Source organism: Diplotaxodon limnothrissa, linkage group LG2 (assembly GCF_057381915.1).
Source record: "Diplotaxodon limnothrissa isolate DT_005_m linkage group LG2, D_limnothrissa_male_GT1.1, whole genome shotgun sequence".
Lineage (NCBI taxonomy): Eukaryota > Metazoa > Chordata > Actinopteri > Cichliformes > Cichlidae > Diplotaxodon > Diplotaxodon limnothrissa.
In genome coordinates, this window is record NC_140597.1 from 6,828,575 (window position 1) to 6,853,587 (window position 25,013).

At 39.3% G+C, this 25,013-nt stretch overlaps 1 protein-coding gene across 1 annotated transcript in view; it reads right to left on the minus strand.

Moving 5' to 3' along the window:
• The window catches only part of fstl5 (follistatin-like 5), a 183,255-nt gene that overhangs the window by 66,944 nt on the left and 91,298 nt on the right, over window positions 1–25,013 (minus strand). Inside the window, exon 7 of the mRNA XM_085360253.1 lies at window positions 4,405–4,571. Within this exon, the coding sequence (XP_085216379.1) occupies window positions 4,405–4,571 (167 nt within the window). The remainder of the gene's footprint in view (window positions 1–4,404; window positions 4,572–25,013) is intronic.

The following is a 25,013-nucleotide window of genomic DNA, read 5'->3' on the forward strand; positions in this document are numbered from 1 at the left end:
GTCAAAGATTTAGAGGTTCATTTCTAATCAAAGCATTTATGAAAGAGATGGATTCCAAACCAAAAAAGGGAAGCAAATAATAAAGTACCAACGTTTTCTTAGCCACTTATCCAAATGGGGTCTATAGCCTACTACCAGCTGTCAAGGGGTGGAAGTTAGGTCACCAGTCACAGAGTAACAGACAGAGAAAAATGGCTAATTTAAAATCACCAATTAACCTAACAAGCATTCCTTTGCACTGTGTGAGAAAACCGGTGCAAATCGAAGAACCCCACACATTGACAGGGAGAATATATACACACAACCAGGAGATTTGTCTTGGCACGTGCTCAGTAATTTAGGTACATTTCATCTCTTATCCATGAGACTTTTTCAGTCTCAGCTGATTGCAGGTTTCCCCAGTCTTATAAACAGTACAACTGCATAATGATCAAAATTATCATCATTATGTATCAATGAGCCACAAGCTCGGTTTCCTGATCATTGACATGCAAATTGTCATGAGCATTAATCAGTGGCCATGAGCATTACTCACAGAGAACTGGAGAATGGCTGAAATCACAGACTGCTTGAACTCTGAGATGGTCATTCCTTTTTACATAAATATCCGCTCAAACCAGAATTCCTTCCTCATCCTTTCATTTAAAGAGTGATGATTGATTGCAACCACTTAGCAGTGGTTACTTACTCAGTGCTTTTGGCACTAGTAAGTAGTAATCCTGCTGTGAACCTGATGCTTGCTTGAGGTGGACCATTTCTTGTGCATTGCATTTCGGGTTTGAAAGCCACAGAGACACAAAGTTTTAAAAAATATGCATCTCAACTCTTCCAACACTCGTGACATATATGAGATCAACAATGCTTTTCACTTGGGCAGCGAGTGTCCTCCTTTTCTCTTGGATCTCGTAACTCATCGTTATGCAGTGGTGGTAGTTTTGATCGTTATGCAACTGTACTGTTGATAAGCCTGGGGAAACCTGCAATCAGCTGAGACTGAAGAAGTCACTTGGATGAGTGATGAAACATTTGTACCACTGAAAATGTTGCATCCAAATAAATTCGATCAACTTTCTGGAAATCGGGAGTTATTAACCTGCCCTAGTGCTAACTCTTGCATCATCAAGGCTTAGTAAAAAATGATAAATGCACTTGTCTCAAATATGAACATTTGCAGTTTTTGCAATTTGTTTCTTGTTTTATAGTGTTTAACTGTGGCATCACTTTAGGAGATATCAGCTATTCTCTCAGCAAACTGTCTGTTGAATGCACACTGACACGGCAGCAAGTCACCCAGTACAGACAGTACAGAATATGAGCTAAGCTTCCAGACCATATGATTGCTTTGCTAAATTACATGTTTTTGTAGCTATTTTAAAACAGGACACTGAGTTTCAGTTATTTCATGTATTATCTGAAATGTGTTATCACAAAACTTGATTGAATCATCTGTTAGAAACAGCACAGGAGTTGCATTCAATTAAAAAAAAAAAACAGCTGCTTAAGAATTATATCAGATAAATACCGACTTCAATGCATGTGATCAGAAAGGAGAATAAGAAACATTCTGATAAGCTTGTGCTGTTTCCTGTGTTTCATCTTCTCCTATTGAAGCTTTAATGTCTGTCTTCAAAACATGTCTATTTTTAAACATATGCATGTTTTTTATGATTCAGATCAAAGATTTTGGTCCTAATGAGATATGTTTCTATTGTGAAAGCACTAGTTTAAGTAGGACGTACTACTCTGAAAGCTGCTGAGAAATACTGTATACAAATCCCTTCTAAATACTCCTTTAAATAGATGGATTTTCAAACTTTTGAAAAATTACAAAAATGTCATCATCTGAACTTTTGCCAAAACCAAAGAGTCATCATCCCCAAAAGCAAATACGAAGGTACACGCACAAACTCTTGCACAGAGACATGCACAGTACACAACTGTGTCTTTGGCTTGGCCACTCAGGGAGGATTGAAATACTGACAGCCTTGGATGATGATGCAATAGCCAGCAACTGTCAACTTCACGGAATTACAGTAAGCTGCTTTGTCAGAATTCAGAGAGGCTCTATTGAACTCCAGGATACAAGCGCCCCGCTGGGATTAATGTGCAATTCACTAAGTCTGAGGGAAAAAAAATCTAAAATAACAACGTTCTAAAATTGGGAGGGCCTGCGAGATTACACAGCATAAATCTCCCATGTGTACTCACAGGAATATAACTCCAATTAAGGCTGGCATCAGATGCTCACAAATATTAACAGACAGCAATTATACAGAAATTGTCTGCAAGGCAATTTGGGAAAGGGCTTGTGGATGCCAAATGCAGGCAAAATCCATTCTCCTCTCTGGAAAGAACAACAATGATTGACTGGATGTCTGAGGGCCAAAAATAAATCTGGAATGAGCTGCGCCTGTTCCACTGGTAGTTCCTCTTGATGCTGCGTGGCTTTCACACAGTATTCTGTTAAAAAGCAAGAGGCTGTTAGCATTCATGCTGATTGTCTTGCTGACACTGTTTAGTGTAAGTGAAGAGGTAATCTGAGCAACAGCAGAGGTTGTAAACTTGGGCGTTTTTAGGTACCAACAAAAAAAATCTAATCTGACAATCGCATACCCCGAGGATCAGACTAGATCAAGTTCTCTCAGTATGAAGTGCCAGATTAGTCCCTGTAGTTGTCCAACTCAGTTTCACTTCATGAAGCTGCACTGGCATCAACCCAACAGGCTGTGTGCACCATAGAGCGAGAGGCATAGCGAGTATAATTTATGTGTCAACATTTACCACAAGTACTATGAAGCCCTGGGGGTACCAAAGTGGGTTAGGGTTAATTAAAATGCAAACTGTTAGCTGAAGCCTTCTTTCAACTCCGCTTTCTCCATGATGTGCAACCTTGAGTTCTGTGGACGGACATCAAATTTTGATGCTTTCTCTAAGAGTAAGACGTTTGCAAACCACAAAAGGCAGAACTCTGATGACCAGCACAGCCTGTTCTCCTCCCTGCTCTCACAATAATGGGAAAAAAATGTATGAGTAGAAAAGGTGGAGAGATTTTTTTTTCATCTAAGTTCTGATGTAAAATCATAGCAATGCCCAACAGTTTTAAAATAGGTCATTTTTATTCCTTCGTCTATATGCTGTCATTTTTCCAAGCTATTGATGAACTCCAGAGAAAGCATTTCTTCATAATGAACCTCATTCAGTAGCAGAAGCTTTCATCCCTGAGCTGACATTTGAATTGAAACTACACCTGGGCAAGATCTGATACTGGTCACTGTGGAAACGGATGACAGTGCATGAAAAGCAGACAAAGACCACCTCTCGTTGAGATGCTGAACTCTGCCGTGTCTTCAGGCAAAATAAGAAGATGAAACAAAAAATGGTTTTGTTGAATCTTGCAAAACAAAAAACAAAGCAGTAAAACAGTTCTTGAAAAAGACATATGAAAAAGATCAAAGTCCAGGTTGACCTTACAAAAACTTGCATTTCACTTTTTTTCACTTCCATAAATCCTCTCAAGCGTTCTTGAGAAAAAAATCTGACTTACGTATGGGGTTGGCACAAGTTTCTATAATAGTTGCACATCACCTCCATCCAGCACCAGCACACTAGTTTAAAGCCAGTTGATGGTGCCAAGGATGACTGGCGACAGCTGGGCGCCTCTTACTCATTTTAAGGGTCATCAAGATTTAATGGTACATTAGTGGCTTCGCTGGGTTTCCCTTTATCTTCTTCGACAGTGTTGACTTAATTATGCACAGCAGTATCACACTCATCTTGGTCAGCCCAGACACATGGAGAGGAAAAGGGTAAAGCAAAGGAGCTGCCTCTGTACCTCTCTGTGTATCTCGCTACGTTAAGTATCCGTGCTCCTTTTGATGTGGATGAAAGTGACACAGAGGGCTGTCTGGGGCCGTGCATACAGATTAAAACGCCGACACATACGCACACGCAGTCTTTCACCAAGTTGTAAAAGTAGGTCCTTCCTCTAGGGCTGAACCCCTTCGGTATCCCCCTTCATCTTTTGTCTTTGTCTGAAATCCCAGCCCCTCCCAGCAGTCTCTAAACACAGACACCAGGAACACAAACTGACATTCCGGATTACTGTCAGGCCTACAATACAAAGCCAGTGCCAACAGTCAAATAAAATGCGCTGACAATCTGAGCCACTGCCAAAAGAATAAAGCTGAAATATGATGAGAAGAAAATATAGGAGGGATTTTTTTTGTGTAATTTTTTTTCCAAAAGGAAAAAAAAAGTGACAGCCCTGCAAAAACTGCAAATTGGTGAGACTTGCTGCTGTGAAAATGCAATAATTAGAACTATTCAAAGTTCTATGCACATCTAACTAGATTGCATCTATTTAGAAACAATAAATTAAAGGCAGTTTTGACAGGTAGCTCTTACATTGATGTCTTCCAGATTCAAGGAGTTCAGATACTGATGGTTTCTCTTCCACAATATAGGAGGTCTCCGTTCACCTGTGATGGCGCAAGTCAACACAGCACTCTGGCCCACGGTTACTGTTGTCACGCTGACTTTCTGGTCCTCTGGAAGGGTGAGCAGGTACGCATCTGTTGATGAGATAAACAGAAAAGTTTGAGTGACTGTCTTTGGCTCAATTTATGATTTTTGAAACATTTAACCTTCTGAGTAAAAGTAGCCTCTCTAAACTATGAACATGAAGGCTAACAGTAAAAAATATGATTCAACTCAGTCATCCTATATTTTTTCTGCATTGAGTACTCACGGGCTTTTCATTCTTCTAATGGCTCACAATTTACCCACTGAGATGTTTCAAAATTCATGGATTTCTCACATCTTTCTTGAAGCATAAAAACGAAGCATAAAAATAAGACACACAATACAAGCGTGTCTCAATTAGTTGCTACCGTGCTATAGCGGGAGACACTTCTTTTTTTAAATATGCACCGAGGCAGCACAATTATTGCATTTTGCACAGTAATGAGAGGGAATTAAGTTTAACGTTCTGTAAACACTTTGCATAATTTATGTGAAGATACTTTAATGGAAGTTCTGCTTTATCAGCCTCTCTGCAGAGTCTGTGTCCACCACTATGTATTTCTTTTTTTAGCTAAAAGAACAAACCTGACACTCTTGGGAGGCACCAGTACTACTCGTCGGCTGACTACTAAAATCTCAACTGAAGCGTGGTGCTTTGTAACTTAAAGCTGGAATATTTTTAACATGCTCAGTGTTCTAAGAGTTTAAAACATCTCCATGCTGTTGTAAAAGCCCAGGAGTACACACTTTCTGATGAAAGTAACATTGAAATCAAAAAAGAAAAAGGAAAAGAAAAAAATTCTCTATGTTCACAGAGGTTCCCCACAGAAACACAACCCCTCACCTCAACCAGAGTTAGTTTTTTGCTCGCTTCAGTATTTCTGCAGTACACCAAAGTGTTTAAAACCTCATTCTGATGATGATGAGACCAACACAGAGAGAATACTGCAAGTAAGTCAGATCGGGATTCGGGTAGCTTGGCGAGAGGTCACCATGGCTGAAGTTGTTTAATGCCTTGGTGCGTCCAGTATTTTGAAGAGACAAGTACAATTTACAGTCCAACTTTGCTGATATTATGTAATGTGGCCTGTGAAAGAATGCCTTTTAATCTTTCTCTTGGGTAATGAGCAATGGAGCAAAAGGAAACAGAGACTCAATTTGTTCTGCTCCTAAGGGCATGAAATACAAAACCTAATGAAAGAGCAGGTCCAACAGTGTTCACTTGCCACAGCCCAGAGAATGAGGATGAGAACACCTTCAATTACAGCATGACTCCTGTGGCCCTTTTACCAATGTCTGCTGATTGCTTTTTTTAACCTTCTCACTCATTTGCTGTGTTTGGTCCACTTGTTGTGTCTTTGAACTGTGAACTTGGCTAGCGTGTTAGATCCAAGCTAATCACACTGAGACCGCGTGAAAACTCATACTTCTTTTCAGTGGGAAGCTTTGAGTTAAGACTTCTAATCTCACATTTGGCCCAATGAAACCCTGTTTAAGCCCAGGCAAATCACTGCTAGGATTACATCAAAATTAGAGGATTAATGAGAGCCCTTTCTTCTGAGTGAAGAATAACTAAGTTTAAATGATTATACTGTTAGTGAAGTGTTGAACAAACTCTGCTGTAATTTATAAGGCTGCAGTTTCTTCTAGAAATTTTTTTCTTATTCAACTGCTGAAAAAGCGATTAAAAAAACACTGACTACCACTATAGCTCATTGGAGTGAGTCAGTGACCCGTATACCATTAGGCTATTGCATTAGTCTGTGCTTGAATAGATGCATTGGATAGATGAAAGAACAAAGACTCCTTAGCTACATCAGGAAGATGACCTATGTGCTTAGAGAATAACTCAGATAGCAAAAACCCAAGAAATAAGAGCAAGAAAAGGAACCATTATGGAAGGATGGATTTCTGCACGGCATGTACCACCAGCAGATGGAAGAAGTGGCTGATATCGTAAAATCCTATCAATGGCTGGACAAAACTGGGCTGAAAGACAGCACAGAGGCCCTAATGATGCCAGTACAGGAATGAGCTCTCAACGCAAGATCAATAGAGGCTAGGGTCCACCACAGCAGCCAAGACCCGAAGTGAAGGCTGTGCAAAGATGCCCCTGACACAATTCAGCACATAACAGCAAGATGCTCAAAGTCTATATATAACCAGAACACCATAAACAAGTGGCTGGCATAGTATACGGGAACATCTGTGCGGAGCATGGCCTGGAAATTCCTCGCACAAAATGGGATACACCCCATAGGGTGGTTGTGAATGACCAAGCTAAGAGCTGGTGGGCCTTCCAGATAAAGGTAAATAAACTGGTGATGGCTAACCAACCGGTAGTGGTGGACAAACAGAAGGCCATAGTGATACATGTAGCTATAATACCCAGCTGACATGGTCAGCTAAATCTGTCATAACAACTTCAGGAAGATGGAACTCGCAAACCTAGAGGTATACCAAGGGCTGAGAGAGGAGATAGTAAAGATGTAGAAGATAAAGGCAACAGTAGTTGCTATCTATCTTCAGTAGATAAACTTGAAGGATAAACTTTAGATTTCTTAATAGTTTTTTATTTTGTTATATTCCTATGTGTGTCAGCACGACAATCCCCTAGGAGATGAAAATTAAAGTGTTTCCTTCTTAATAACAAATGATCTTGAACACAAATATTGAAGTTGAAAAGAAAAGAAAACATTCAAACTAAAACCTAAAAAGCAAACATATTTGCTCATTAGTCAGTCTCTTTTGTTGGTTAATGATAAAATGTCATGTGATGCCCAGCACAGACAGTATTTTTTCGACGGAAATAAATAATAAACCTGCCACTTGTTTTGATTTAGAAAAAGCATGGTGTAAATGATATATGAAAAGCAATAACCAGCTTCATAAACGATTGGAACATCTCCCCTGTGGACACCGTAATATGACAGTCATTTGATGGAACACATTTGATTAATTAAGAACTGCTTCAATGTAATAAAGACATGACAACAGTTGTCAGCGGGGGTGATATGAGAGCTGTCATGGATGGAAATAAATAATAATGACTGAAGGGAAATGGAAAAACATTTAGGAGCAAAAACTAGTTTTATAACAGCTCATTAGACATGTTTTTTATGCAGTGTTGATGTACACGGACAACTTCAGGTCAACAAGGGAAACACTGTTTCAGGGCTTACAGATGCACTGCTCTCTTTAGCTCACCTCTTCAGTATTTTTTCATGTTTCAGCAAAGTGGATCCACTGCCACAGGTAGCATATAACGTCTGCTAACATAACAATTTATGTCGCCCCCTTTATTTTAGGATATAAGACAAAGTTGTAAGGACCCTAAGTATGGCGCAGGGTTGGTAGACAGTAAAGATTGTGTAGGAAGGCCAAAAAAACTGTTTCCATTGTGATGTTTGCGGGCACACAACGACCCAGTGGCACTGGTCGTGTTTGCCATATACTCTCTCTCAAGAGCCTGAGGACATTACAGCAGAACTCATAGTGCACAACCCTGTAAATAAGTGCTACTGATGCAACTGTTGACCTATTGCACCCTCATTGTGTTTTCTTAAGAACACTGCAGGCTATATCAATGAAAACTGAAGCAGCAGCTCCAGCTCGTGTCACTCGCCTTAAATACTTAGAAGTTGTCAAAATGGAAGAATTGCTTCTGCTTTTAAAGCTATTAGTATCTAAGAGACAAGGTGACATTTTGCCAGGTTCACCAATTATTACTTTTCAGATGTTCCACAAGAGGTTTTTTTGGGGGTGTGTGTGTCACTGTTTTTGCTTAAGAATCACACAATTTGTCCACTGGTTTTTTACCTTCCGTCATAAATTTCTTTCAAATGCTTGGCAGGCAAATTTAAGATGACTATATATGCTTAAAACAGACATTTATCAGTTCAAACATTTGATTTGTACTCTTTGTACTACTACCATTAATAATTTAAGAGATCCATCCATTCGCTTCCGCTTATCCTTTTCAGGGTCGCGGGGGGCGCTGGAGCCTATCCCAGCTGTCATAGGGCGAGAGGCAGGGTACACCCTGGACAGGTCGCCAGTCTGTCGCAGGGCTAACACACAGGGACAGACAACCATTCACACTCACATTCACTCGCACATTCACACCTAGTGACAATTTGGATTAATCAATTAACCTATCCCCACAAGCTGCATGTCTTTGGACTGTGGGAGGAAGCCGGAGTACCCGGAGAGAACCCACGCAAACACGGGGAGAACATGCAAACTCCACACAGAAAGACCCCGGCCTGATGTTGGAATTGAACTCAGGACCTTCTTGCTGTGCGGCAACAGTGCTAACCACCGTGCCACCGTGCTGCCCAATTTAAGAGATCATTGCATTCTATTTTTATTGACAATTTGGTAAGTCTGGTTTACGTTTATCCTTCCTGTAATAAATGGTTATTTATTTTACTTCAACTTTGTTTCAATCAAAGTTCATGAGAAAATAATGGGCTGAGTCTGAGTGTACTTTTACCAAATTCATGTTACATTAACTATAGTCATAGCAACCCAAAATGAAGCAATCAAGGTGTCAGGTAAAATTAACAATGTCCAGAAGAAAACATAATTGGGAAAGTAAGAAGAAAAACAAAGCAAGGAAAACAAAACACAATAACATGACCCTCATGCAGAAAGCAAAGATTTAAGGAAAGTGGATCCTCAGTCACTCGTGGCCACATACCTCCTCCTACCCTGACACTGATAACAATATAGCCAGCAGATCAAGGAGCTACTTGGTGCTCTACATGGTGCTGAGGTGGTGGTGGGTGGATACACTGACAAAAATCTCCTTCAATAATGTCCTCCCTAACCATTCAATTACAGCACCCTTGTATCGTAATGCTTTTGGAATACGCTGCAAGCAACAAACTCGATTTGCTGCTGATCCCCAGGGGGATAGAAATCTGTGAAGGTATAGGGAGAATTTTAAGAAGAAAGTGGGCAGGCAGACAGGCAGGCAAGCTTTAGCTATTGGGTGGAGCAAGGGTGGGATGGAAGGGAAGGGATCCGACCCGAATGAGAAAATCCTCAGAGAAAGGGGAGTCTGGGCGGCCAGAGCCAGCTGAAAGCCTTCAGCGTGCAGGAGCTCCTGTGTTAAAGATTTATCAGTGGAGGAAGTGGCACCGGCTCCTCTTTTTGGTCTGATTTGAGGCCTGAGGGACTCAGCCCCCAGAGAAGGATCAACCTTCACCGTTCGACCTGTAATTAGTGATTAACGGTAAGGTCCAGACTTTTGATTTACTCTCCTCTGCTCTCAGAAGGGGATGTTGGTCAGTGGCACGGCACAAGGTAAATCACCTATTGCACTGGAGGCAACAAGCTTGTCAGGGAAAATAGGCTCTGCCTAGAGGACGCTGCAAAGGACCAGCTGCATGAAGACAAATTGCACCAAGGTTGCTTAGCCAACCCTCTTACTCCATCCTCTATCATGCTCTGTCGCCCTCTTTTTCAAATACATGCTCACTCGAGTTGTCTTTCTTCACCAAGTCTTTCATTCCTTTCTAACTTACTCCCTCGCTCAATCCTAATGACATTCAATATTACCAAAGCTGAACGTCTGTGTAGCCCCAATTGCTTTTGAGTTTGACATTTTGAAGAGGAGATAAAAGTATTTTCCCCTGATGCTCAGTATTCATAGATCATATGCATAGACTCAAAGGTAAAAAACACCCCCCCAAAAAACAGAATACACATTCATCTGAATGCTCTCTGATCTTGGATGGTTGACTTGATTTGTGCAAACTTTCTCCCAAAGCAAGAAGAATCGAGTCTCTGCTTCTGTGTTTTTGATATAGCGCATGAATGACTCTGTGGACTTGGATGTTTGGCAGAAACAGAAAATAGTTTGACTGGTGAAACATTCCCATGTCCTTTGTTTTCCCAAAGAAGATTCGTAGTTTTGCTTTTCATGTTGAACTGCTGTGGCTTATTGCGCTACTTAAAGAAAATAAATCGTTCCCTGTATAATAAGAAACAAAACACTAATCAGGTGACTTTTTATACATTTATTAAGAGAAACCCACATTGCTGACAGGGAAACATTGCGCCTTTCCTTCATTCCTTACTTGGTAATGCAGAAACAACCTAGCTGTGAAGACCAAAAAGCAGTTTTTGACATCACTGGGAAAACTTGGTGAGAGAGTACAAATGAAAGGTTTAACATAACCATAATTGTTGTTCAGGGGAGAAAAAGATGTAGTCGGAAGAAATTTACAGCTTACAAGATTACCTACAAGAAGTTGACTGCATGTTATAAAAACCAATTATTCCAAAACAATCTTACGTAAGCTCAAAAAAGGCTGAGCTTACACAGAATATTTATATTATGACACTATGAAGCATTTTTTTACAGTTCTCTCACCAAACTGCCATAGATAGATTGGCGACCTGTCCCGAGAGTACGTTAAAACAGCTGGGATAGAGACTGCGACCCTGAATTGGATAAGTGGAAGAGAATGGATGGATGGATGGATGTGAAGTAATAATGGCTCTCTTATTTCAGTATATTCTTTATATTAATAAGTATGTGTACACAGTAGCAGTGTCTTCTTATTCCACCAGAGCTGCTTTTCATTACTGTGTCTTATGCGATGCCTTGCTTTTTCCAAAATTGCTTTTCATTGTGTTTTGTCCTTAATTCTTTATGCAAAATGGGGAAATTATTTAATAATTTTTCAAAGAATGAATAAGCAGACAGGAAAATATAAACAGATGCAGACATGGGACTTGTTAACTCATCATCACGTACTTGTAATTAAGATCTTCTGAGCAGATCTTTTGAGCTTAGACGTTGATAACTGTAATCAATATTGTCAGAGGCAGCTGTACTTAACGTTTGCACAGGTGAATTCTGCAAAATAAATAATAAATTTGGGTTTGTTTACATGGAAAACACTGCAGCTCAACTTCAGGTCAAAGAACAACGAGCTGCCTTTTATGATGAATCTGTGCTTGTAAGAGATGATTATATAATGCACAGCTATAGGGGCGGCGTCTCAGCATCTCGTGTCACCTTTCACCATCTTGTGAAGGAGGATAAATAACTGTGCTTTTGCAGCTTGCTAAAACCATCTTAAATATGCAAAAAAAATTACAGGTATTAGGTAAAAGGTGAGAATATTATTATTATCACCTTCAACCCTCCTCCCACGAACATTCTAAACATCAGGATGGCTTTAAAACAGTCACAAATGGCCTTTGTGAGTGCATTACCTCTGGCTGATCAGCCTCTAGTCTGTTTCCAAGCTGCTGGTAGAGATCCTGAGGGACGGCCTGCATTAGTATGCTACAGAGTTTAAGAGGATGTCTAATTGGACTAATTTTATCACAGCTACCTTGTGGAAAACAAGTAATGAAAAAAATCCTCCATCTTCCTGCTATAAGTAAATCACACGGCACTTAAGCTACAGCATAAGAGAGGCTATATTTCAATGACTTCTTATTTCTTAAATATAAAAGCCACTAGGCCACTAATGCTGCTGACTCCAGTATGTGCTGATGCACTTTACTGACAAACATCAGGCACCAGTTTGTGTGTTAAAGGGGCAGTATACACTTCCACCCAACTGTCTTGGTTTCTGCTAGTTTTTCAGCAACATTACAGCCAGGCCTACACCTTCAAATAGATGACAGGAGATGTTAAATGCTGAGAGAAGCAAATGAATGCAGCAACCCGTTTATGCTGAAACATTCCTGACAGCCAGAAAAGCAAGTTGAACCTTTCTCACTCAGAGAGCTGTAGAACTTATTGTAAGAAATTTCTCCTCACTGGGAATTTAAACCTGACCCATCAGTGGCACATGAACAGTAGTGAAGAGTTAATTCATTGAAACCCCACTGTTTCCAACCTCGTTGTGCACAGGACTAGCTGCCATGGAGAAACATGTTTCACAAGTAAACTTACTGAGTACCTTGTGCCCACTGAATCAGCATAGTGAAACTGCAAAGCTCATACTGAAATTGGTAATATATCAGGGTGGCAGGGGGGGCTGGTCTCGCTTGTCCCCCCAAAGTGTTGGTTTGCAGGGTGATGAGTCATGTCAATGGGAGCGCATACATAGACAAATTATACCACACTATCCATCCATCCATTCGCTTCCGCTTATCCTTTTCAGGGTCGCGGGAGGCGCTGGAGCCTATCCCAGCTGTCATAGGGCAAGAGGCGGGGTACACCCTGGACAGGTCGCCAGTCTGTCGCAGGGCCAACACACAGGGACAGACAACCATTCGCACTCACATTCACTCGCACATTCACACCTAGTGGTAATTTGGATTATCCAATTAACCTATCCCCACAAGTTGCATGTCTTTGGACGGTGGGAGGAAGCCGGAGTACCCGGAGGGAACCCACGCAAACATGGGGAGAACATGCAAACTCCACACAGAAAGATCCCGGCCTGATGGTGGAATTGAACTCAGGACCTTCTTGCTGTGCGGCAACAGTGCTAACCACCGTGCCACCGTGCTGCCTTATACCACACTAATGGACTAAAAAGTACTTTACTCGAGGATTACTTCAAATTTAAAAAGTACATCAACTTCTTCTTTTAATAAATTCTGGAGATATAGCAGAAACATGTTTGAAAATGAGCCACAAGTTATGAAACCATTTTAGCACTTGAATGAAATACTCAGCAGGGGTTTTGACAAGCAACAGTCAGACTATCCATTAACTCTCACTCTACCATGGGTGCTGACTAACAGCAAACTTGACTTAATGGAAGCAGCTTTTCCTAGAAGAGGCCTGGCTGATGGTTTGGATGTCTAATTATAATCTTCAGAGAAGTAAAGGGTGTAAGTCAACTAATTTTCAAGCCTGGCAAAGTCTGTATTACACCACGCGTGGGATAACACATGATTAGAGGTGGACTAGGTTAAAAAGAAAAAGAATGTGAATAAAAACAATTATAATAAAAAAGAAACAAGAAAAGATAATTAATAAAAACCAAAAGGAAATCACAACTGTACAGCCAGAATTGTTATGCTCCTCCAAATCAATTTTAAAAAGGCTAATAAGTTTGAGCATTCACTCTAGCAGCTAATTGGAAATGGTTTCTCAAGTGAATCTAGTATTTGCTCAAACTTAGGTTAACTTTAATTGATTTATATTTTTTAAATTCACTGACAATATTTGGTTGGCAACATACAGCAAAGAAAAAAAAAAGGAACATGGCATTGGGTCAAAAAAATAAAGGTATTACACAAGCAATGTTTCGTTATAACAATTAAGTGAGCGGCTTCACTGAAACACTCGTCCTTGTCACAACTATTTTTTTTAAACCAAGAAGTCCACTCTGCAATTTCCCTTTAGGTAACAAGCTTTTGGAATGCCACCAACACAACAACCAGCTTAGTTGGGTAAAGAGTTGGGTAAGGAGTAATACATGACTCAGTTAAAAAAAAAACAAGATTATTTTTTAAATGACACTCATCTTATTAAGGATTCAAAAATAACTACACATAACAGATATTACGGAAGGCTATTCATGTTTTATGTGTCTAAAATAACAAAAATATGAGCTGATATATTTTTAAGTCACTAATTTTCTGCCTTAAAAATCTGATGTGGGTTGGACTCTACTAATGAAAGAAACACTCATCTCGATGTTTCAAACAGATAAATAAAATCCTTCTCCTCCCGCACAAAGCTTTGAATAATCAGGCCCCATCTTATCTAGACCTATTGATACTATATGACCGATATAGAGAATGTGCCTTTCACCTACTTGTGGTTCCTTTTAAAGTAGAAAGGGAGGCAGAGCTTTTAGCTTTCAGGTCCCTCTTCTGTGGAAACCGCTTTCAGTTTGGATTCAGGAGATAGACACACTCTATACTTTCAGGATTAGGTTTAAAACTTAACTCTTTGATAAATCATATAGCTAGGGCTGGATCAGGTGACCCTAAATCCTGCCTTAGGTATGCTGGAATAGACCTAGGCAGCCAGGTGCTTCCCATGATGCACTGTATATAAAGTACCTTTTGATTTGTTGTAATGTGATGCTATGTCGATAAAATTTAACTGAATTGAAAATTAGATTTCAGAAAAAAATATATAACATTATGTAATTACATCTTTTATAATGTCTACGGCTGGCAAAATATTACAGTATGTGAATGACCACGGCAGACCCGGTGACATATTTATGCTTTGCAGCACACTTTATTTCAAAAACGGTTGCTGTACATCCACACACTGAGCTGCAGCTCTCCCACTGCCAGCTCAACATAACAACAACCACTATAACAGGACCCGGTGCAATACTTAAGTCGGCGAGGCATGATTGCAGATGCCGTGCAGGTGCGTACGCCTTCCCTGCACGGCACTGCAGGCCACGCCCCGCCATATAGTACCACAGCATTATCTTAGAACACAACTGGATATTGCACTAATATAACAAAACGCACTCATAGCTTACTTCAGGTGTGTTAACATGTGTCTGGATTATTCTTGCACTCGAAAAATGTATTGTTAATTTTGACCATCCCCCAAAGCACAATAACCAGGCTTGGATTCTTTTTTTAATGTTTTTATAATATAAAACGCTTTTGTTTAACAAGTGGACAGAAATAGGCTTTTGTTAAAGTAACACAGATTTATTGCCTTAACTACATACTGATCAATCGTGCTAAAATGCAGTCAGCTGCCCAAGGCTCATTTTGAACCAGGAAAAATCATGCTGTAGGTAGTTGGATATGGTGGATAACCCCTACATGAATACACATCATGTGTTTTGATGCAGACAGTAGAAATTCTTTCTGTGTGAGGATCACAAGAGTAATATATGATAGCTCACGTTACAGTCCATCTTAGCTTCCCACCAATCCCTCAGGAGGCCAGCGGGCACTCCAAGGCTTTTTAGTCTCAGCAGAAATCAAAGAGGTGGTTATATTGGATATGTGTTCTGTCAGCAGGTGTCATGGTTCAGATCAATATGTTGATAACCAAGGAGACTGGAGTATGTCATTACTATGAATCAGTCAAATATTGTATATTCTATTAACTACATACTGCATCCCACATTCTTTAAATAAACCACCTATTTCTATCATGCTAACAGGATATAACCTAAAGTAGGGCAAATACAGTTTACAGTTGAAATGTAAGAAAGGGACTCAAATCTGTATAATGTCTATGGACCTGAGAGGGGGGTTTGTTAGAGATAGATTTTCAAACTAAAGTTTGCCTCAGGCTGCATTCATCCAGAGAGATCTTTCCAAATACTTTCAAATTCATTTTCACTGTTGTCTGCCAAGCAGTATGCCTCAAGATTGCATTCAGTAGGTGTTCCCAAACTAATAACATTTAAAGTGTGCGGTGCACAGGCAAAGCACATTGTGATTGTACAGCCAACTTCAAAGAGCTTAAAAAGCTCACTAACACAAGGATTCAGTCTCTGTGTGAATTGCACGCATCAGCTTTCAAAAGCCCTCAATCTAAAAGCACCCGACTTGGCTAATCTTAAACCACCCTTTAGACACTGTCCATTCTTTCAGCTTGTGGATTTGGTTCCTGAATTTAAATACAACAAAAGTTTATTTGCAAGTGCGCAAAAGAGTGTAAAAAGTCTACAGTAGTACTTTTTTCTATGTGCCTTTTGAATTGGCGTAGCACCTTCTGCTGTCCTCAGTTGCTTACTGAGGTTTTTTCTTTCTGGTAGTTGTTTAATTTGAGTAAAGCAAAGAAAGAGATGGATTTCCACAATACGGGGAATATTTATCTTCTGCTATTCCACAGAGGAAAGTATCAGACTTAGCATTAAAGCAGAAAGTATCCTACTAACTACATATATAGTAGCAAGCGTGATACATTTGCCACATGTGCAGGCAGCAGCGTCTTCTTTTAAAAATAAAATAATTCAAGTGCTGCTACTGTATACTGACTAAACATGGCATAAAATTTGCACTTTACAACAAATGCCATAGTGCAGGTATAACTACTGTATGTACTGTATTATAGATTTTGTTACAACACATTGATCTGTACATATGGTTTTTGACAATAAAGATGACTTTGACTTGACATTCGTATTTAGTGAGACATGTATATTTACCATAGTTGAGTTTATTTTCATGTTGTATTGCTATAAGATTCCTTATATATTTTGCTCTACTCTAATATGACAGATGTTACTGTATATATCATTTTGCACATGTAAAAGAGCACTGCCAATGCTAAACAGTCTTCTTCTCTCAAAGGAAACATTGCTGCTGGACTAAAACAGCTCATTTGTAGTTCAGGTCTTTTTCTGTCTCCATCACTATGTGAATGAAACTATTTGCTGCAGTTGCAGCATTTTAAAACAATCAAAAAGTTGAGTTTTTTTGTAATGCCAAAATGAATCAGAGCAGACTGGGCTTTTTGGAAGACAGATATTAAAGAAACAGACTCTAAAACTGAGTGCTGCAGATAAAGGATGGCAAGATGTGGTACAGTATGTAAAAGATAACTAACATAGTTTAAGCATGTAAAACTTTTCTATGAGACCCCAAAATAAAATCAAGGTGCCTGGTAATGAGCATGATGCGGGTGCTTCAGTGTCTGTGCAATGTATTTTGTCACTCGTGCGCCAAAAGTTAGTGACACTTTGTGATAGATGACACCTTATCTATTTACCCATGATGCACTGAGCCATCATTCACCAAATTATTCAACGATGACATGGTACTCACTATCAGCAGCATGGCAGACATCATTCATATCTGTAACATCATCTAATTAAAAGACATCACTTCTGCCAGACAGTTTCCTTACTGCTAGCTGAAGCAAATTGATTCTCAACCCCCTTCCAGTGTATGCAAAGCAGGAATGAATAATGCATGGACATTAGAATCTTATCTTCTGTCCTGACAAACAATGTTGCAATACTTTGAATATTCCATAAAGGTGTGCAAAGGGTCCTTATTAGTAGTGATGGGACATTCTGTATCGAGGCTTCGGAGCGTGTGTCGAGTAATGGAGGGGGCGTTTCCGCGAAGCGCGTATCGAGGCTTGCTTCATTTATGGGAGGAGCTGAAAATGATGACGTCCGAAGCCTCGCTGCCCGGCTGTACCACGTGACTGGTTCATGAAGTGGTTCGAACTTTGCCGCGAGATATGACAGCGATATAAACCCCTCAGACTTCATTCAAAAATGTGGGTGTTTGATGGAGAGTTGCGGTTAGTGAGAGTTTGGAGACCGTATGGAGGTTTATGAGAGTGAGGAAAGTCAGGAGAGAATGGAGCCAGCTAAGAAGAGGAGGATGTCCTCCCCTGTGTGGGAACATTTTGATCTTATTCCTCCCAACAAGGTATGTAAATTTCTACAGAAGATGTATTTTCATGATACTGATGGTGCAATACAATTTATGTTGAGCTGTCTTGACTTTTGTACAAGGTGAAGTGTTTGCTATGTGCCAGGGAGCTGGGATATAACAGCAACACCTCATCCATGCTTAGGCACTACAGAGCTTTGCATGAGAATAAGGGGGACACCGATCGTGGAGCAAGACCAGGTGAGCCATCAAATGCAATGATAATATAGGATGCAGTAATGTTACTAAATGATATAACAATATTATACAACTGTTATAAGTTACGTGTGTGATATTTATATTTGTGCTTTATCTTTATTGTCTTTCCTCAGGAGAACAATCTCAAATAGATGAAGACCTGGTCAGCATGGTGATTGAGGACTCCCAGCCATTTAGCATTGTGGAGGACAAAGGATTCAAAAGATTTGTTAAATCATTAAATCCTAGCTATGTTCTCCCCACTAAAAAGGTCATAAAAGCAGTGAAAATTTAGTTTTTACAGAATAAAATGTGAACAGGCAGGACTGAGGCTCAAAGCCTCAGTGTGTAGCTGTCCATACCTCAACGTTACAAAAGCACAACCACTGTCCACACCCCAACCACACCTCACCTCACAGTAAATGATCATTTCCATTTCAAGCATTTCCAAATAATCATTTCCCATACTGCCACTATAAATATACACAGTATACTGCCATCACTACAATATACATGTTTTACACACTCCTTTTGTTGTTGACATTTACAGGCTGTGTGCAAAATGCCACACTCTTCAAATTCATGCCAGCTATTATTTTTACGTCCAGTAGGTGTCCTGCTAGAGCAAATGAAGCTTCATGAAGCTTCGCGTTGGGGTGAACCAATTGGATGAAAAGCTTCAGTGCTTCATGGGGCTTCATCTGCCCATCACTACTTATTAGCGCAGCAGTCAGACAGGTGTCGTTTTCATGGAGAGTCATTCTGCCTTTACTGCTGTTCATTTCCAAGCCACACCATAGTTCTGGATACACTGAGCCAACGGATTTACTTTATGATCGTGCTCAGTTTACGATAGCGCTTAAGGTATTTGCATAGATTTTTATAGCTGCCACTCAGATATTATGTTGGCAATGAAGTGAGAAACTATAACTTTACAGTGTAGTTTTACCCCAAGCTCTGTGACCAGGCTCTATCAGGCTACAACCTACAAGTCACTGAAATAAATGTTCAGTGCTCTGACTCAGATTTATACTGGAGATGCCTGTTATTGCAGCATTATCAGCAGCTGCGCACCAGCCCACTCAGATTAAAAAAAAAAAGAAGAAGAAAAGAATTAAGTATGTTTCATTATATAGCTGCTTTCTACCTGTGCACAGACAGAACACTATCAGCAGTAATAAAATAGATTAGCCATGCTCAGTAAAACTGATTGATTTGTGTTTTTAGTAAGTTCAATATACTATAAAAAATAATGCTTTTCCAATTAGCGTTTATGTTGCATGATTGTGAGCATCAGGGCAAAATACAGTATGCAGCCTGGTGATCTACCTGAAATATATATTTTGGGGAGTCTGGGTTGTCTTCCCAGTTGAATGAACAGGTATCCCCCTCGTCTCAAGACACAGTATAATGGACATGTCCCACGTTTTGTTTTTCAAAAGTCAACAAGACTTTTTTTTTTTTTTACCTCAAATCTGGATTTTATTAAATGGTGAAAAAGGGTGACTACTGTCACCATGACAATCTTCTACCAATCAAAGCAATTGCAAGGAGCTTTTCAGAGCTAACTCTCCAGTTACACCGGTGTAACTGGCAAGTTAGCAATCAAACCTAACTCCAGCAATCACTTGCCAACCAGTCTGGTTTTACACATTTTTCTCTCTGGTGTGAAAAGAGAGATTCTGTTTTTCTGTGAGGTTGTTTAAATATCTTACTTGTTCAGTTTGAGATGAATTTTATTTAAATATACACTTATTTATACTTATATGTTGATCTCCCCAGTTTTACTGACGCTGACTGAAAGCTAGAAGGCCACGCAACATCACCTTGAAATTACTTAGCAAACTAACAAAGTCACATTTAAGCTTAAAGAAAAAAATCTGCTGTAGTAGATCACATGTTACTTGGTTTTACATTGCAAAAAAGATGGATGTAGGTTTTCAGGTTTGAAAAGTAAAGCGCAAATGGAAGTGACTTAAAAGACTCGCAAAAAGACCAGTTGTATAAAGATCAACGTGAAAATGACCCTTGGCTCCCTTGCTCTGTGAACTCTGTAAAAAATGAGAAAGGAGGATGTCCTCATTTACCAACCACTTGATATTCACAAGTCATTACCCAATAAGCGTAAGGTTCCATAGCCAGATCCATCCTTCACTTGTCAGATCCAGCTCCAAAAGATCAAAATACCAATGTCTGATGTCACGTTTGCTACATCTATCTTTTATACTGCCTATGGTTTTAAACCTTTACTCCCTAAACACCAACTAGGAGTAGCACTTGAAGCTCTTTTCTGAATTGAGCGGTTTTTGTCATGTTTCAGGCCTGCTTACAGAACAAAACGATGGGTTTGCATCAAATGTTTGTGATTAAATATTTTAATACTAGCTCCCCTTATTGATTCCTCCATAGTTAGAAAGATGTATTTCTATAAAATTAACTACTTCGCTGCTTCTCAACTTGAAGGAATGGCAGTGGATTGGGGTGTTGGCTTTCTGGTCAGTATCTAGAAGAAAGACACTTAATACTACACTAGAGTTACTATCACCTCTCTCTACTGACTATATGATAGATAAGTACATTTACATAGAAATTAGGAGAACTAAATTCTTCAGTCACGCTGTTAAGTCTCTAGAGATGTTGGTCTTTTTATCATCATTTCTTTCTGAGCTGTGGGCCTATCTTGAAAGGATGGAAGTATTTAGGAGAGAGAAACAGGTTTGGACATGAATAGAGTGAAGAAGCACAAGCTGAGTACTACCATGACCTCCAGGTATGTAATGCACGTCAGTAAACCAAGTATTCAATATTGAGTGTTCGGTGAAGAGAGTTGAATTCCTTTGAGCAATCTGATACTGCCCACATGGGATGGAATAAAAAAACAAAAATCTTTTTTGCTTTATATGTATTTCTATCTCACACTGAGATATACACAGGAAAATGAGTATGTTACATGAGAACTTTTACCACTGAAAGTATTGTGGATTTATTTCTGTTTGTTTTCTATATTAATATACTCAGAAATCCTGAGTTGTTGACAAAGACACATTACTTCAGCTGTGCTAAGCATATTGTTTATTGATTGCCTCTGTAACTATTAACATCAATATAGAAGCAATTTCCAGTAAAGCGTCTTAAAAAAATAGCTTATCCAAAGATTAATTCTGCACTTGGATAATTATCCGCTGTCGCTAAATAGTAACATAAAGTGGCACGCAAGGATAAAAAAAATGAAAAAGTCTAAAAGAGGAGTAAGGCAGGTTGAAAGAAACTCCATCACAGAGTTTATTTACTCACATTAAATATCCTATTTCCTTGTGAACAGTTAAGTTGGAAACTTGAGAAAAAAAAGAATCCTCTGAAACCTAAAAAAGGAAGAGACAGAGCAACTCAACTCTTCAAAGAATGGGGTTCTGTGTTTCTGTGACTTGCCAGAAGGGGTTTCTCTCCCACACATTCATGTATGATGTGGAATCCAGCAGACTAGATGAGACTCTTGCACTTTGTCATTTGCTCCTGTGACTTTTTTTTCTTGGTCTCCTCTAGGAAATGCTTCAAATACAAAGGGCTGATAAGATGAAGGTTGATTATGAATTCTCTCCCTCTGCTAAATGTGTCAAGCCAGCCAAATGTCAGAAGATATTCTGTCAGAGGATATTGAGCTGACTGAAAATGTCAGACAGGGAGGAACCGTGAATAGGAAGGAAACAAAAGACAGAAACTGGTGCACATGTGTTAGTGTGACTCAGATATCACACAGCACCTGTTGTCTTTATGCTGCCTAATGATGGAGATTTGGATTGAACTACTGTTTCTAAGAAGTTGTGACCTGCTTTCTTTTGAACCATTTCCACTTTGAACTCCTTCAATAGTACAACACAGTTGGCAACAATCTGCAGGTCTCAGTGAGTAAGACATCACATATTTCTCGAGGTTTACCACAATCCTAACTTTGTAATGGCCAAAAGAACAGAAACAGGCTGTCAGTTCAAATGTTAATAACAAGTTAGGTCCTTCTCAGATTTCAAAGAAAAACTCAAAGCCTAATTAACTGCATACATAAAACTGTTCAAAAAGAGTTATAAAAAATATGATCTTCTCGAACTATAAAGAAAAGGAAAATATTTAAATTAAGTGAATGTCTCCATTTAAAAAACAAACAAACAAACAAACAAACAAACAAACAAACAAACAAACAAACAAACAAACAAACAAACAAACAAACAAACAAACAAACAAACAAACAAACAAAAAAAAAACTCATGATGTGATATTATAGTATATAGTATATCGGAAATCTGTTCACTATTTTTATTACAAATTATATCAGTAAGGAAGCTGACTAAATATTGATAATTTATGGCAAAGGGGTGGGATTAAATAAGTGTTTACTTCTTCCCACTCCCTTTCAACATGTAAATTAATCAGAACATTTTTTTTGTATGTAATTTGTATAGCATTTTTTCTTTCTTATTTTCTTTTCTAAATGTACTTGTATATTGTTCACATGTTGAAATAAATTACTGTTACGACCCGGCTCAAAAGCCGCAACATAAAAAAAGGAGATGAATAACAGAGTGTGGGTGAGAAGAGGTTTCATCCTAAAATGGAAAACCAGGTTGGCTAAAATGGCTGGTGCCACCAAGGCAAAGACTAGTGCACTGCCGGAAAGCTTGCCTCAGGTATGCTTTTATCCACACCTGACTAGGTGTGGCCAATTAGCACCAGCTGAAAACACTGAGACGATTAGAAGCTGCAGAGGGACGTAACAATTACCAATCAATCATATTTCTTTTATGAAGACCAAAGGTTTTACACACGTTAAAAAAAATTGCTTATGTCCCAGGAAAACCAGAACCATCACAGGTGACCCCGTGCGCCCCGTTCACCACCTTTTTGACCCGTTGCCCTCTGGTCAATCAGGTCCCTCACCTCCAGACTCGTAAACAGGTTCTTCCCCTTGGCCATGCAGACTTTCAATAAACACTATCCCTGACAACCCACCCCTGCCCACCCACCTCAATAATCTAAGCCATGGTCTGAGAACCCTCATCACTCAGACCCCTCACACTAGAGCTGGGCGATAGAACGATAACGATATGTATCACGATAAAACTTTTACTCGATAGAGAAATTAAGCTATCGCGATAGACCTCGCCGCTCCTGTCCTCTTAAAAAAAAAAAAAGAAGGTCAGCCAATCCAAATCAAGTAGCGCAGAGCCGAACCAATCACAGCCGCAGCGTCACGTCGCGTGACTTGTTACGTACAGCACAAGTGCCAAGCCGCACGTGTGTTTGTTTGGGAAGCAGCCAGCGGGTAATGGAGGCAGCGCGTAATGGAGGAAATGAGTGTGCCGACTAGAAAAATCAACCGAGCGTGACCGAAGAGAAAACAGATGATGGTTCCAACGCCGGAGAGATTGTCGAACGGAAGAGCCATAGAAGTTCCGTAGTGTGAAGGTATTTCGGCTATTTCAAGTCTGACAAACAACAGAGTAGCGTGCACTGTAAATGTGCCGAAAGCAAGTCTGGAAATACAATAAACTGGTGCATGCGTCACACTGTGCGCCACGTTATTGTTTCGGTGAAATGAATTTCTACAATACTGTTACTGTTAATTCTACTCTCTGCAGTGTTTAAATGCTTACATATACACACAGTTACTGTCCCTCCGCACATACGACTCGGTTCTGCTTCTATGCCCCAGCTTTGTTTACTTTTTCCCACCGAGGCTTCTAGACTTCTGATTGGCCAACATTTCTGCACGGTTAGGAATCTAGCGCCACCTGCTGCTTTGGCATGTTCATAGCAGCGTTTTCCTTCATTTCTGCCTTTATGTGTGGACGGGATTATTTTTTAAAACGAAAACGGAAAATCTCCGTTTTCAAAAATACCCGTGTACGTGTGGACGTAGCCTCAGTGTCTGACTGGAAGCGCTAATTCATCATTCGGCTTTTGTCAGACTAAAGTAACTGTTAAAACTGTTTGAAAAGCTCAGCTATACAACAAGGAGAGATTGAGAATTTCCTTTTAGTTCTCAGTTTATTTGATATTGACAAAAGTTAGTCAATTTTGTCTGTTCTTCTGTAAAACAAACTAAGATTTATTTTTAGAATTAATATTTTGTTTCTAAGTGGAATTGACAATTTAGTCTGTTTCGTTTGTTCTATTTTGAAACTTAAACGCTTTAGCGGCTGCCTTGTGTGTAGTTTGCAATATTTGCCTTTATTTATCTGAAAAAGTCTCATGTTCCTTAAGTACATCTACCCTGTTGAACTTATTATGGGAAATAAATATTTAAATAAAAACAAGCTGCTGATTATTTCACATTTTACTTGTGAGCAACGGCACATTTAAATCTTACAAATATAGTTATTTGGCTTATATCGTGATAGATATCGTTATCGCCTGAAATGAAAAAAACATATCGTGATATGAAAAAATCTCATATCGCCCAGCTCTACCTCACACACAGACTCTATTCAGACTACGTTTTTGCTTTGCACTCATTGTTCTCTAATGTGTGCCTTTCTCCTATTTTTGTATATATTTCTTTTGTTTTGTATACATCCCTCTTGATTGTATATATTTCTCCTATTTGCCATTTATTCCTGCTGTCTACTATTTATTTTTTATTCCAGCACAGTTGTATGTGTACTTGTTGTAAGTGTGCAAGGACAAATAAAGGGCTATTCTATACTTTTATGCTATTAAAAGGAGAATAAAGAAGAAATGAGCATCAGTATCAATGAAATATGAGTATACACATTAATTATGTCGTGGCATCTGAGAGATTTTTTTTTCCAGGGTTTCAATTTACTCTCTGTTTTCTCATAATACTCATAATTACTGCACTACTTTCCAAATCAATTAACTAACAACTGGGTAAAAAGAACGCCATTGTAAACATTGTCGTAATGTTTACACACTAGGACAATATGAACCATCAACTTTAAAATATAGTTTTTTTTAAAGACAAGAGCTAT